The 12,635-nt window shown below is 36.9% G+C and overlaps 1 protein-coding gene across 36 annotated transcripts in view; it reads right to left on the bottom strand.

Annotated features, from left to right (window-relative positions):
- rims1b (regulating synaptic membrane exocytosis 1b) overlaps positions 1–12,635 on the bottom strand; it is a 459,598-nt gene that overhangs the window by 148,735 nt on the left and 298,228 nt on the right. For all 36 annotated transcript variants that reach the window (XM_051919562.1, XM_051919565.1, XM_051919570.1 and 33 more), the window contains 3 exons: positions 3,726–3,836; positions 1,946–2,045; positions 1,116–1,239 (listed from right to left, as the gene is read on the bottom strand). In XM_051919562.1, coding sequence (XP_051775522.1) covers positions 1,116–1,239; positions 1,946–2,045; positions 3,726–3,836 — 335 coding nt within the window. The remainder of the gene's footprint in view (positions 1–1,115; positions 1,240–1,945; positions 2,046–3,725; positions 3,837–12,635) is intronic.

Raw genomic sequence — 12,635 nt, 5'->3', positions numbered from 1 at the left:
CTTCTGCTTGTGGGCTGTGCCTTGTACACCACCCATGAGAGGTGCCTGGGGGAATCCTAACTCCATTTTCATCATGTCGGCCTGGTGCAACATTTATAAAACTGCTGATGATGCACAGATTCATTGGTTAGGTTGACAATTATCTCTACCCTCACTGAAGAATAAATGCCTAAAGTCTAAGTCTGCCAAGTGGCATTGTGCTAAGTTGATTAACATGCATACTTTTCACATTTATTCTCCAATCATACAGGTGGCTGTACAAATCAAAAAAAGTATGTCAGGTCATACTGAACATCAACACAACCATGATTGCATTTTTTAACATTAATAGGCTTGTTAATAAAGAGTTTCACAGTAAACTGTTAATATACAGCATTGTACTAAATTGCTGTGGTGTCTGTGGGAAAGCATCAGGGAAAAAATGTTTAAGAGGACCAGCGCATGCAAAACTACATTTTGCACCACGGCAGCACACCTACACACATATTGTGTTATCAATCAAAGAACTCTTGACCAAAAACAATGTGATTGTTGCTTTGCACAACCCTAAACTCACCAGATCCTGAACACTGTGACTTTTTTTCATTCCCCTAATTAAAATTGAGACTGAAATGCAGACAGTTTGCTACTACATTAGAATTTCAGATGGGGGAAAAAATGCAGGAGGTGCTAGATACAATAACAAAAGATGAATACAGGAAACGTTTCCAGGAATGGAAGAGGTGCTGGAACAATGGTATTACATCTCAAGTGGTGTATTTTCACGGTGACTCAACTGGAATTGCTGTAGGTTGCATAATAAAGTTTTTTTTTTTTTTTTTTAACACTTCTAGGAATTTTTGGGTTATCCATCATGCAACACCCTTTAAATGAGCACTATTTACCTATATTAGAAGAGTCTCCTGATACAGTATATAACTTGGCAATGCTCTGAGAGTAGATATGAGTCAGGAACAATCAATGAATGAATAAAGACATAATGACATGAATTATCTTATTAGCTAAAAAATACACTGTTGATTACAAGGCTATCACAATTAAACAAAATGGGAAGATCTTTAGAAATCAAGTATTATGTGAAACATTGATACATTGTTTTGTAAGTAATGCCTTACCCAATAGGTCTTGAAACTACTATTTCAACTTGAGGCTCAGACTTGGACTCCAAAATGATATTGTAAACTTCTTTCTTTGTTGCCCCAGGTAATGACTTGCCATTCCACTGCAGCACCTCATCACCTTCATTATAAAACAAAACCTTTTATCAACATCTCAGATAACACATCTGATGACAAATAAAAGTATGTATTGAATAAACATTGAAAGACTTGAAATTTATCTCAGAGTGAACATATAATTTTTTCACCAGCATATTGTAAATTACTATGTAAATATTGTAAATAATACAATGTATTTAAAGCTTTGTTATGATAAAGCATAAATTGCTACCTTACATTAAAAAGCACATAAAGTACAACAGAAATGAGCAGCAGATTACATGAAATAAACTTTAGTACAAAAGCCTGACTGACAAGGTTTTTTGAATGAAAATTCTGTTGGGGCCACACAAACCTGAGAGAGAGAAAGAGACAGACAGACAGACACTGTCAAAAAGGGTGGGACCATCCTGAAAGGCATGGCGGATGGTGTGTATATGTGTGTGCGTGTGTGTGTGTGTGTGTGTGAGAAAGAGACAGACCTAGAGAGAGGGGGGATCAAGAGCAGATCTTATAAGAATCACATTTCTATTTATTTAATGCTTTCTAAAACAATGACCCATGATATTTATTTAAAATAATTTGTGAAAATGTATCTTTTGCTTGCAGAGTCCCTAGTTACAGTAGCCACTAAAACAGTGTTCATAGTATATGTTAAAATACTTGGGGAAATAACAAATATGACAATTAAACATAATATATATAAACAGCGATTACTCATGTCATACCTGCTCTTAAATGGCCTACAACATCTGCTAAACTTCCTTTCTTAACTTTAGTGATGAAGGCACCAAGTTGTCCACTTTCTGTAATTTTTCCCCCGACAACCTAGAACAGTCCATTATGAAGAATGAAATGTCACTTACAATAATTAACATCAAGCGACTTATTAGAGATTTTACAATTCACATGAATTTCATAATAGGCAGCAGTACTTCTTTCTGCAAATGAAACAGGTTATACCAAAGAAAGAAGCTAAACGTGTCAGAATGAAAGGGAAACTGCAGAGTGCCAGAAGAGAGACATTGTATTTTGGCATTGTGTGCATTCAGTCTAGAGTCTATTCACTGAATCTCCAAAAAAATAAATGGTTGTATACAGACATGCAAAATGAGGGTTGTGTGAAGGTTTACTATTTTTAAGTCTGAAATCATAGCTTAAGCTGCAGTGGAAAGTGGGAGTGTTCCGTCTATATTTTCCTTTTATCGTTGTAGTGAAAATAAATGAAAATATCTATATCCATACTGTATATTCAGCCTTTTTTTGGTAGAGACAGTCTTTAAGCATAAATAAATATAGACGACGGCACACATTTCTCAGGAAGAATATTTTTATGCTAATTCAAGATAATAATAATCAAGAATATAATATAATAAACCATATACAGTCGACCCTCGATATACGACTGGCCTGACATGCGAACAACTTGGTTTACGACCAAAATTTTTGTTCTGAATTGCGACCAACGTCTTGTGTTACGACCCGAATGTGGTCACGTGTATCCGCTTGTGCGATTGTAAACAAACAGCCGAGAGCGTTCGTAAGAGTCAGTCGGAGCCCAGATACATATGCTTGTGGATGTAATTTCGGTCAGTGAAGTGATTTATATAATTTATTTTGATAACTGCTATCAAAATGGCCCCAAAAAAGCTAGAAAATAAGCTAAGGAAGGAAGAGAAGGTAACAAAGACAAAGAAAGCGATCACAATTGAAACGAAGAAGGAAATTTTGCGGAAATATGAGAGAGATGTTCGTGTGATCGATCTCGCTAATATGTACAGCATGTCAAAATCCACCATCTCGACAATTTTACAAAGAAAAGATTTAACCACCTTCCATTTCATTCTCCTCCTCCTCCCTTCCTGCAAGCCAAAGATGTCAACTTAAATGGTGAGTACAGTATGAAATTGTTGTTTCTGGTAGGCTAGGCACTTTTTATAACTTTTTGGTTAGTATATTAGAAAAATTATTGGTGTTTTTGGTAAATTATGCACATTATACAACCCTTTTGTATTATGAAAAGGTTAAGTAAGTGTCGCTGGTTCGGAATGCATTATGGGTATTTCCATTATTTCTTATGGGAAAAATAGTCTTGACTTACAACCAACCCTCATGAACAAATTGAGTTCATAAGTCAAGGGTTCACTGTAATGAGTATCCTCCTCATGGTAGAATAATCGATTCTTAAATTAACATTTTCTGAAGTATAAGGAAATTTTGTGGCCAAATGATACTCTTTCTAAACATTTCCTAGAACTGTACAAACACACGTATATCTCCAGCATAACAAAAGTCATATTAAGTATTATTTGAAAATGTATTTGGTTGAATATCTTCTTAAGTGATCATTGGGAATTGCTAGGAACAAATTTGTTAAAGCTATGGCAAACTGAAATTTTATATTAGTCCTATTTTCCTATTTTAATGTGTGTATGTGAATGCAAATTTTTATTTAAAATTAACAATTTGCACTCTTTTGTAGTTTTATTTCTAAACAGACATACTCACTTTTAATCCTAGCAGTGCTCCTGATTCTTTAGGCATAGTTGTCCTCTTGCTTAGAATAATCCGACCAATTAAATGATCACCTTCTTTGGATGGTTGCCAGGTAACAGGATGCTAAAAGCAAAAGAAAATCAATTTAATTCACTTACACAATGCAAACTTTGTTACAGGAGGGATCAACATAACAAATTCCACTGTTCATTTGAAGAACATTACTCTCGATCCAATTACATTGACCCATCTTTAATTAGTGCAGAATCTTATTCTTATTAGAGAGAAGCTCTCTATATGAAGGGTACAGTGATATTTAATTAAAATTTATGTTTGTTTCCATACTTTATACTTGTTGACTAGTTCGCAGTTCACAAGCTATGGACTTAAAATATCACAGTTAATATAAATCAGTCAATGGCATACAAAATTGTTTTCCATGTAAACCTTTAGACAGTTTGACCATTTCAAGGCATTCATTCTAAAAATAAAGTGTGAAGTATTTCCTTGTGACTGTAGTATCAAACCTTGGCTGACTGTGCACTACAGACTTATAAAAGGTATCTGATTCAAAAAGTACATATATAAACAAGATATGGAATGCACACAAGGTGCAAATGATTCCAACAAGTTGATGGGGAGGTTGAGTACAGCCATACGGGTAGTGTCTCATGTTGTTATTGCTATATTCAACACTGAATTACTGGTGATTATGATGAAAACACACTTTAGGAGTGCTCAAGCATACAGACCACAAGCAAATTTCATTATGTTATATACACATTATAGGGCTTTTTAGAGGCAGCATTTCATTAGTGTTTCTAGGTGTGGTGATATTGTACTTAGAATCTTGTTTCTTGAGAAAAATGTCCTTTCAACAATCATCGATTGTTTTGTAACACTTTCCTTATAGTTTCTCATCTGATGCTGTCTTGCTATACATACCAAACTGAAGTGAGGTCTAACTTTGACAAAACCAAACACAGGAAATACCATCATGGCATTATAAAAACAGCAAATTGTAAAGTGTCACATTTCCTTGAGACTGTTTTTAAGAATGTTAAGGGTAAGTTTTACACAAAAATCAGGAGGTTTTCTTCGCACGGAGAATTATAGATATGTGGGATAGGTTTATAATGTAGTGTGATTGATAGTAGTATTTTGGAGACCTTTCCAAAAGTAACGAGCGATTATTGAGCTGTGTTGGGCTGAATGGCCTTTTCTCTTGATTCTTATGTTCTTAAACCTCCAATATACTTCCATTTAACACAAGAATGCACGCCATCTTAGTTCTGAACCACTCCTTCACAACAAGCTCATTCTGTTCTAAAAGACATATTCATGAGATCTACCCTAGGTTCTTGTCTATAAGCCGGACTCATGTATAAGCCGGAGACCAAAAATCATACAAATTTTTAAAATAAAATCGTATCATAGATAAGCCGGACTCATGGATAAGCCGAACGTACTATAACCTATAACTAATAGAAGGGAGGGAGGTCAGTGGTCTCACTCGCACCCATTTAATTTCTTTAAGGGGGGAGAGAGTGTGAGATATTGGCGTCTCTCTCACTCCCCGCATGGCGCGGTTGGAGCGGCCGGAGCGCGTTCTTTCTGCTCTGGGCGTCGCCGAGTCAACACGCGCGTGTAGCGGTCATTTAAATTGTGATTTTATATGTAAACATATTTAAATATATATCGCGGATTTTTTGCTGGTTCGCGGATTTCTGCGGACAATGGGTCTTTTAATTTCTGGTACATGCTTCCTCAGTTGGTTTGCCCAGTTGATTTCATACAAGGGACGCTATTGGCAGATGGCTGAGAAGCTAGATTGCTTACTTTTCTCTCACTCTTGCGCTGACTATCTGTGATCCTGACGTATGGGGATTGAGCAGGGGGGCTGTTCGCACACCTAGACGATACGGACGCTCGTCTAAAAATGCTGAAAGATTATCTTCACGTTGCTATCTTTTGTAGAGCTGATTCCCGAAAAGACATGCTGCACAGTGCTTCGCATACTTTAAAGCTCGAAGGGCACGTATTGATTTTTGACTGAAAAACAAACTCTGTCTCTGTCTCTCTCTCTCTCTCTCTTCCTGCTCCTGATGGAGGTGGTGTGAGCTGCCGCCTTCAACAGCTTTGTGCTGCGGTGCTTCGCATACCTAAAAGCCAAACAGCACCATTGATTTGTTTGCTAGAGATTGTTTTCTCTATCTATGTGACATTCTGTGCTCCTGACACACACACCTTTGAAGAGGAAGATATGTTTGCACTCTTTTAATTGTGAGACGGAACTGTCATCTCTGTCTTGTCATGGAGCACAGTTTAAACTTTTGAAAAAGAGACAAATGTTTGTTTGCAGTGTTTGAATAACGTTCCTGTCTCTCTACAACCTCCTGTGTTTCTGCGCAAATCTGTGACCCAAGCATGACAATATAAAAATAACCATATAAACATATGGTTTCTACTTTGCGGATTTTCTTATTTCGCGGGTGGCTCTGGAACGCAACCCCCGCGATGGAGGAGGGATTACTGTATAAGCCGGACTTATGTATAAGCCGATATTCTATTTTTTCATTTTCACAACTTTTTTCCTTAGATAAGCCGCGGCTTATAGACAAGAATTTAGGGTAATTTTTCATAAATGATTCTCACTAAACTCTGTTAAAGTTCATATTTGAAACAAAATAAAGACGTTATTTAATCAACATACACATTCAAACTTTTCCTTTATTGGTGGTGTATAATTTTTGCTTTACTCAAAACGTTGGTCATTAGCTTCTTCCTAACTAGGATTGTGACTTTGTTTGAAAAAGAGAACATACATTTTATAGTTTTTTAAATTAGTTTTTATAATTAGGACAAACATTTTCATACAGTATACTTAGATTAAGTAAATACAAGCCACAGCAGTAGAACAGAATGCATATACTGTTGAAAGCAATGGTAAAGCTGAAGTTGCCGTTTTTGCATGGTTTAATTATGTATTGTGATAAGAGGTCCTTGACAAAGGGCAGTTTTTAAATAAATAATTGGGTCCTGGGATGTGCAGGCTTCGGTCAGGTGTGGGTATGCATAAGCACTCATCACTCTGGGGTTGATTGGGGTGCTTGGCTGATGATCATGCACTCATGTACAAATGTGAGCGGATCAGCCTCACTCACACCCAATCAGCCAGGATATAAAAGGAGCCTGCATGGCGGAAAAGGGAGGAACAGAAAAAGAACAGGGGCAAAAGAAGGAAATATAAGGACTATGGTTAAAGGAACGAAAATGAAAAAGACGGGCAGGATTGCAGAGGAGTAGGTGCAATGTTAGAGAGGAAGCAGTCAGATGGGAGTGAGCCCAAGACAAGCACTTGGTCATCACCTGAGAGTTAGGAGCAGGAGCAACCATGTGCTCAGTGAAGGCTCCCGCAGAAGCTCAGGGCTTGGTAGCAGGAGTAGGAGCAAGCTCGGAACAGTGCACCGTGGAATGCCGTGGGACTGGTAGTGGGGGCACAAGCTAGGACTAAGAACTGTCTCTGCATGCTGGTGGATGTCTCCTTGTGCCGAAAAATCTGTTAAGGCTAAGCTGAGGAGATGTCGGGTTTTGGAGAGGAAGCACTGTGACCCGGAATTGCATTTTTAAAGGAATATTTTTTGCCCAGAATTTTTAACTTTGTTTCATTGGAATATATTTATTTGACCTTTTTATCCTTCACATTCACTGATTTTATGGATTATTTATTTAACACTAGAATTACCAAAGCTTACGAGAAAACTCGTAAATCCAGCCCACCTTAAATCCACTCGCATGTCTCCATTCAGTGTCTTTTGTCTTGTAAATGTGTTGATAATCCCAAACAGCAAGCAGCCTGCTATACCATCCCCCCCCTACCGCCGGAGAAACTGCAAAAACCTCTCCCAACTGAAGCCAGCTTTATCAGTGAGTCAGATACCTAAGCTAAAAATATGTTATTTGGAACACATGCATTTCACGTGTGTTCCGTGCCTACAAAGATCTATGTGAGTGTAGGATGACAGAAATATTGAACACATACCTAAAACACAAACTTTTTTCTTGTTTTAGTACTAACGACAACATGTAGACATGAAGTGTATAAGTCCAAATATCAAATAAGCACTTTCACAAAGGATACAAGTATAACTGAACAAATACACTCCCCCCCCCCAGGACTATAACCGAAGAAAAAGAAATCAGGTTAGTGTTGTTTGTTACCCAGATTTCTTGGGTAGTACAGTAGTTAGAACTGCTGACTCCTATTCACAATGTCCTGGGTTTGAGTCTTATTGTGTCCCAAAATAAACGTTTTGAGTAGTGAGCTGTTCTTATTGTTACTATTATACAATAAAAACATACATTTGATTTGAGTCTGTAACCGCCACTGTAAATGTATGGTACTTGTAAAGGTTAGCATTTTTCTAATTCAGTTTTATGCTCTCAGTCATGTTCACGCTCGCCCCGATCTGACACTGCTGTTTTCAAATAAAGATGAGCTATAACAGAGGTGAACTCAGATCAGAGAAAGATAACAGAAGCCCTCCCCGCAAGAAATGTCCACTCACATATAAGAGCAACGCAGCTGCACCAGGCGTAAAGGCGAACGATGGCACTGTTTGGATACAGGGCGAAGTCCAGCATCATCCTGCCAATCAGTCAGCCCCACACTTGTCTTTCAAAGAAACAGCACGGCTTACAGAGCTGCCAACGTATCCTACAAAGTTCTGTTTGTGATTATGTTTTGCGATGGTCTTTACATAAGAAGCATTTATATGTTATTTACAAAAAAGGCAGGTCGAACGTTATTTACCTTGATTCATTTATTTATCTTCCTACAGCGTAAAGTTACAAGTAGACTGCAGAGCTTCCTCTGTTTGATCGACTAGGGCATGCTCACAAATTACACGTGTAATGCCATGAAAAATGCCTGCTGACACTTTAGTACGCAAGCAATGGTACGAATGCAGTTAGACTTCTTTTTGGGCACATACACCATCCAGATCTAAATACTAGCGTGGAGAGTCGCTCGCGTACTGAAGAGTCTTGGAAAATCTTTCTCCCGTGGGGTGACTGGGATCTTTTCCTGAATAAGATCAAACACAGTTGTGTAGGGTGTCGTCAGGAGCTTCCACCTGCAGCTAAAGTCACTTCAGTATGCATGTACTGTGCCAGCAAGTCCGTGTCAATCAGACACAGGAAACTCTGCAGTTTACTTGCAACTTTACGCTGTAGGAAGATAAGTAAATAAATCAAGGTAATTAACACTCAATCTGACTTTTATATACAAAGTACAGTGACTGGAAAAGTGCGATAGCAGCTTCCACCTCTAGCTATAGACCCTTCAGAACCGGTGCCATCTTTCCCCTTTATGCCTGGTGTAGCTGCGCTGTTCTTATATGTGAGTGGACGTTTATTGCGGGGAGGGCTTCTGTTGTCTTTCTCCGATCTGAGTTCACCTCTGTTATAGCTCGTCTTTATTTGAAAACAGCAGTGTCATATCGGGGCGAGCATGAACACGACTGAGAGAATAAAACTGAATAAAAAAAAAAAACGCTAACCTTTACAAGTATCATACATTTATACCATCTGTTACAGACTCAAATCAAATGTATGCTTTTATTGTATAATAGTAACAATAAGAACAGCTCACTACTCAAAACGTTTACCTTGGGGCACGTTAAGACTCGAACCCAGGACCTTCTGAATAGAAGTCAGCAGCTCTAACCACTGTACTACCCAAGAAGTCAGGATAACAAGCAACACTAACCTGATTTCTTTTTATTCGGTTATAGTCTTCAAAAAAAAAGTGCATTTGTTCTGTTATACTTGTATCTTTTGTGAAATTGCTTATCTGATGGATTGGACTTCAGTTTTCACACATTATACCCTTCATGTCTACATTTCGTCGTTAGTACTAAAAATGGAAAAAGTTTGTCTTTTAGGTATGTGTTCAACATTCCCTGTCATCGTACACTTACATAGATCTTTGTAGACACGGAACACGGGGGCTGGGATTTTGTTGGTGGTATAGCAGGCTGCTATTTACAAGACAAAAGACAGTGAATGGAGACGTGCGAGTGGATTTAAGGTGGGCCGGATTTACGAGTTTTCTCTTAAGCTTTGGTAATTCTAGTGTTAATGAATGGAGCACTGCATTATTTGGATTTTGTTTGGTTTTAAATAAAAGCATTGTATACTCTTTCACCAACCCCTTGCTGAATGTACATGTCCTCATTTGCCTGGCTCATCTCAGTCTACGACTATCAACAGTTATGGGTTCGAGGGGCTCTTGAAAGCAACAAGGGAGCTTGGAGTCAACCCCGACCATCACACACACACATATATATATATATATATATATATATATATATATATATATATATATATATATAGATAGATAGATAGATAGATAGATAGATAGATAGATAGATAGATAGATAGATAGATAGATAGATAGATAGATAGATAGATAGATAGATAGATAGATAGATAGATAGATAGAGATACTTTATTAATCCCAAGGGGAAATTCACATGATGTAGAGCAATTTATAATTTTTCATATTCAAAATCAAATCAGAATCAGAAAAAATTACTAATCCTGAAAGAAATATTGAACAAAGTTTCCGACAGATTATCTCAGTTATGCAAATTAATTACTGTCAAAAGGTATTGTGTATTTGGTAATATATTATCTTCTCTAGATTCCTTAAGCATAACTAGTATGAACACAGTGTCACACGTGTGCATAGAAGACAGCTTTTGGGCTTGAATACTTGTATGTCCATGCCAGACCAGGGGTTGGCACTGTCCTCTAACTCTTTCTCCTTTTCCCATGCAGACCTACATAAGAAACAGCATCCTAAAACTTCTTCTGGTCCCCAGAAGTCTCCACATATCACTTCCTCTTCTGTGGCACCACATTCCACCTTCTCATAACATCACTTCTGGTACCAAGACTACAACCATCTCTGACATAATTTCCTGTCTGTCACATATTTATAGCATTCATTCTGTAACAAATCTCAGTTCTGTTTGGATCTGATGTCTGTAAAGACCTCAACTTCTAAGCAACCTTTTTCAAGTATACGGGGTAGATCCCAAAACCTTTTTCTTAGTCCTTGTGCTTATTTTACAACAGCTAATTTAACAGATAGCTTTTCTTAAAATTTTTGCTGGTTTACAATCTAAACCTGTGGCTTTGTAAGGACTTTGAGGCATCAATTTCAGAGATCCTCAAGGGTTTAAAAAGATCCTCTATGCACAGTACATCAAGTGATGACATTTCTATTTAATCAAAGAAGTCATCGGCCTCACTTTTACTACAATCCACTGTATAAAAGACATTGGTTCATAGGCCTTAAATATGTTAAATTAATTCTTTGCATTTGCTACTGTCATGAACTTATTTATCTTATTGGCATGTTCTCTGTGTGACTTAAGAAAGAATTGCCTTGTTTCTGTTGTGATGAAAAAATTGAACTGTTTGTAATGGTAACCTTTTTTTGTTGAGCACAATACTGAGCAATCTGGCATAGTCTTCATCAGTTTTAAAATTTCAGTAATTAGCTTCTGTCCAGTTTCAGCAACAGAGACACACTGTTGTAGCTAGATACTCAAATGGTCATTGTGATGACTATGTGTTGCTCTTGGTCTAAAAAGATTTATTGTGTAACATGTGATTCCAAATTTGTCTTTTGTGAATGTGGTTGTATACATGGCACTCTATAATTCCTGTGTCCCACTAAGTTCTGGGAACTCGAGATTGAATTGAATAAAGTTGTTCTGAGAATATTATGTTTACACTATTTAGTTATAAATATTCTAATGAGATTTGGTTTTGTTTATGTTAGGGTTGGCTTTAGTGACATGCTCATTTACTGAATGTTTGCATTATTATTTTGGTTTAAATTTTTTTGGTTGAATATTCAGTTTAAATTTTGGAGTGTTTCCTAAGACTCATATTCTATCAAAGTTTATAAAGATCCAAGTGTTTAAATACAGAAAGTATTGGGTCAGATGAATTCTTGGCACAATCACAAACAAATAACTAAATGAGGACAAGTATCACAAAAATATGCTCATAAATAACCCTGTTATTCACAGAAATCAAATTTTTGAAATGGCATATAAAAATGTATTCCGGTTAGAAAAATCGGGTTAACAGATGTAGATTTCTCCACCAATAACACGATTATGTGGCCATGTAAACCCTTAACCGGGTTACTGTTACATTTTTTGTAGTCTGCACATGTATTTGCTTTGTACATGTTTCAGCAGTGCTATCTTTTAACTCTCTATAACGAAATTTTGTGTTCTGACTGCTACAGAATTCACAGAGTCCTTTCATTATTATGACGAAAAACTGAGATTACCTTTATAGCAATGGCAAACATAGGAAACATTTTCTTCTACCAAGACCGATGCTAAAAACTTCAAGGAGTATATCAGATTCATGAATGAATAAAAAACTGGCCTTGTGATGCATGGATCTTGAATCTAAAGTTGGCTCTTGTCTAGTACCTAATACTACAATTATACTCTTTAGCTAACTGCAACCTGGTAATTAAAAACGGCTATGGAAAATAAATGTATTTATTTATTTATGCTTATTTTAACAATCCCTAAAAAAGAGACAGTTTTATAGTCTTGAATTATTAGGTACAGACCATTGTAGCAACTGTCCAGAAGCAAAGTGTTCTATAACAAAACTCCTTTCCAGTTATCTGGCAGTTTGACAGATGTGCCCAAAAATTGGAATATATCCAGAGTTTGAGAAGGAGCCTATTATAGATTTGTTACATTGACAAAACATATTACATAATAAAGACTGTTGATAGAAGGTTATGCATACAATATAGCACTGTACCTTCGAAACATATGAACTACACATAATTTTCTGACTGTGGTGCATTTTGTG

This window comes from Erpetoichthys calabaricus, chromosome 15 (assembly GCF_900747795.2).
Source record: "Erpetoichthys calabaricus chromosome 15, fErpCal1.3, whole genome shotgun sequence".
NCBI lineage: Eukaryota > Metazoa > Chordata > Cladistia > Polypteriformes > Polypteridae > Erpetoichthys > Erpetoichthys calabaricus.
The sequence above is the reverse complement of the archived record's forward strand: the minus strand, read 5'-3'. Positions and strand labels throughout refer to the sequence as shown.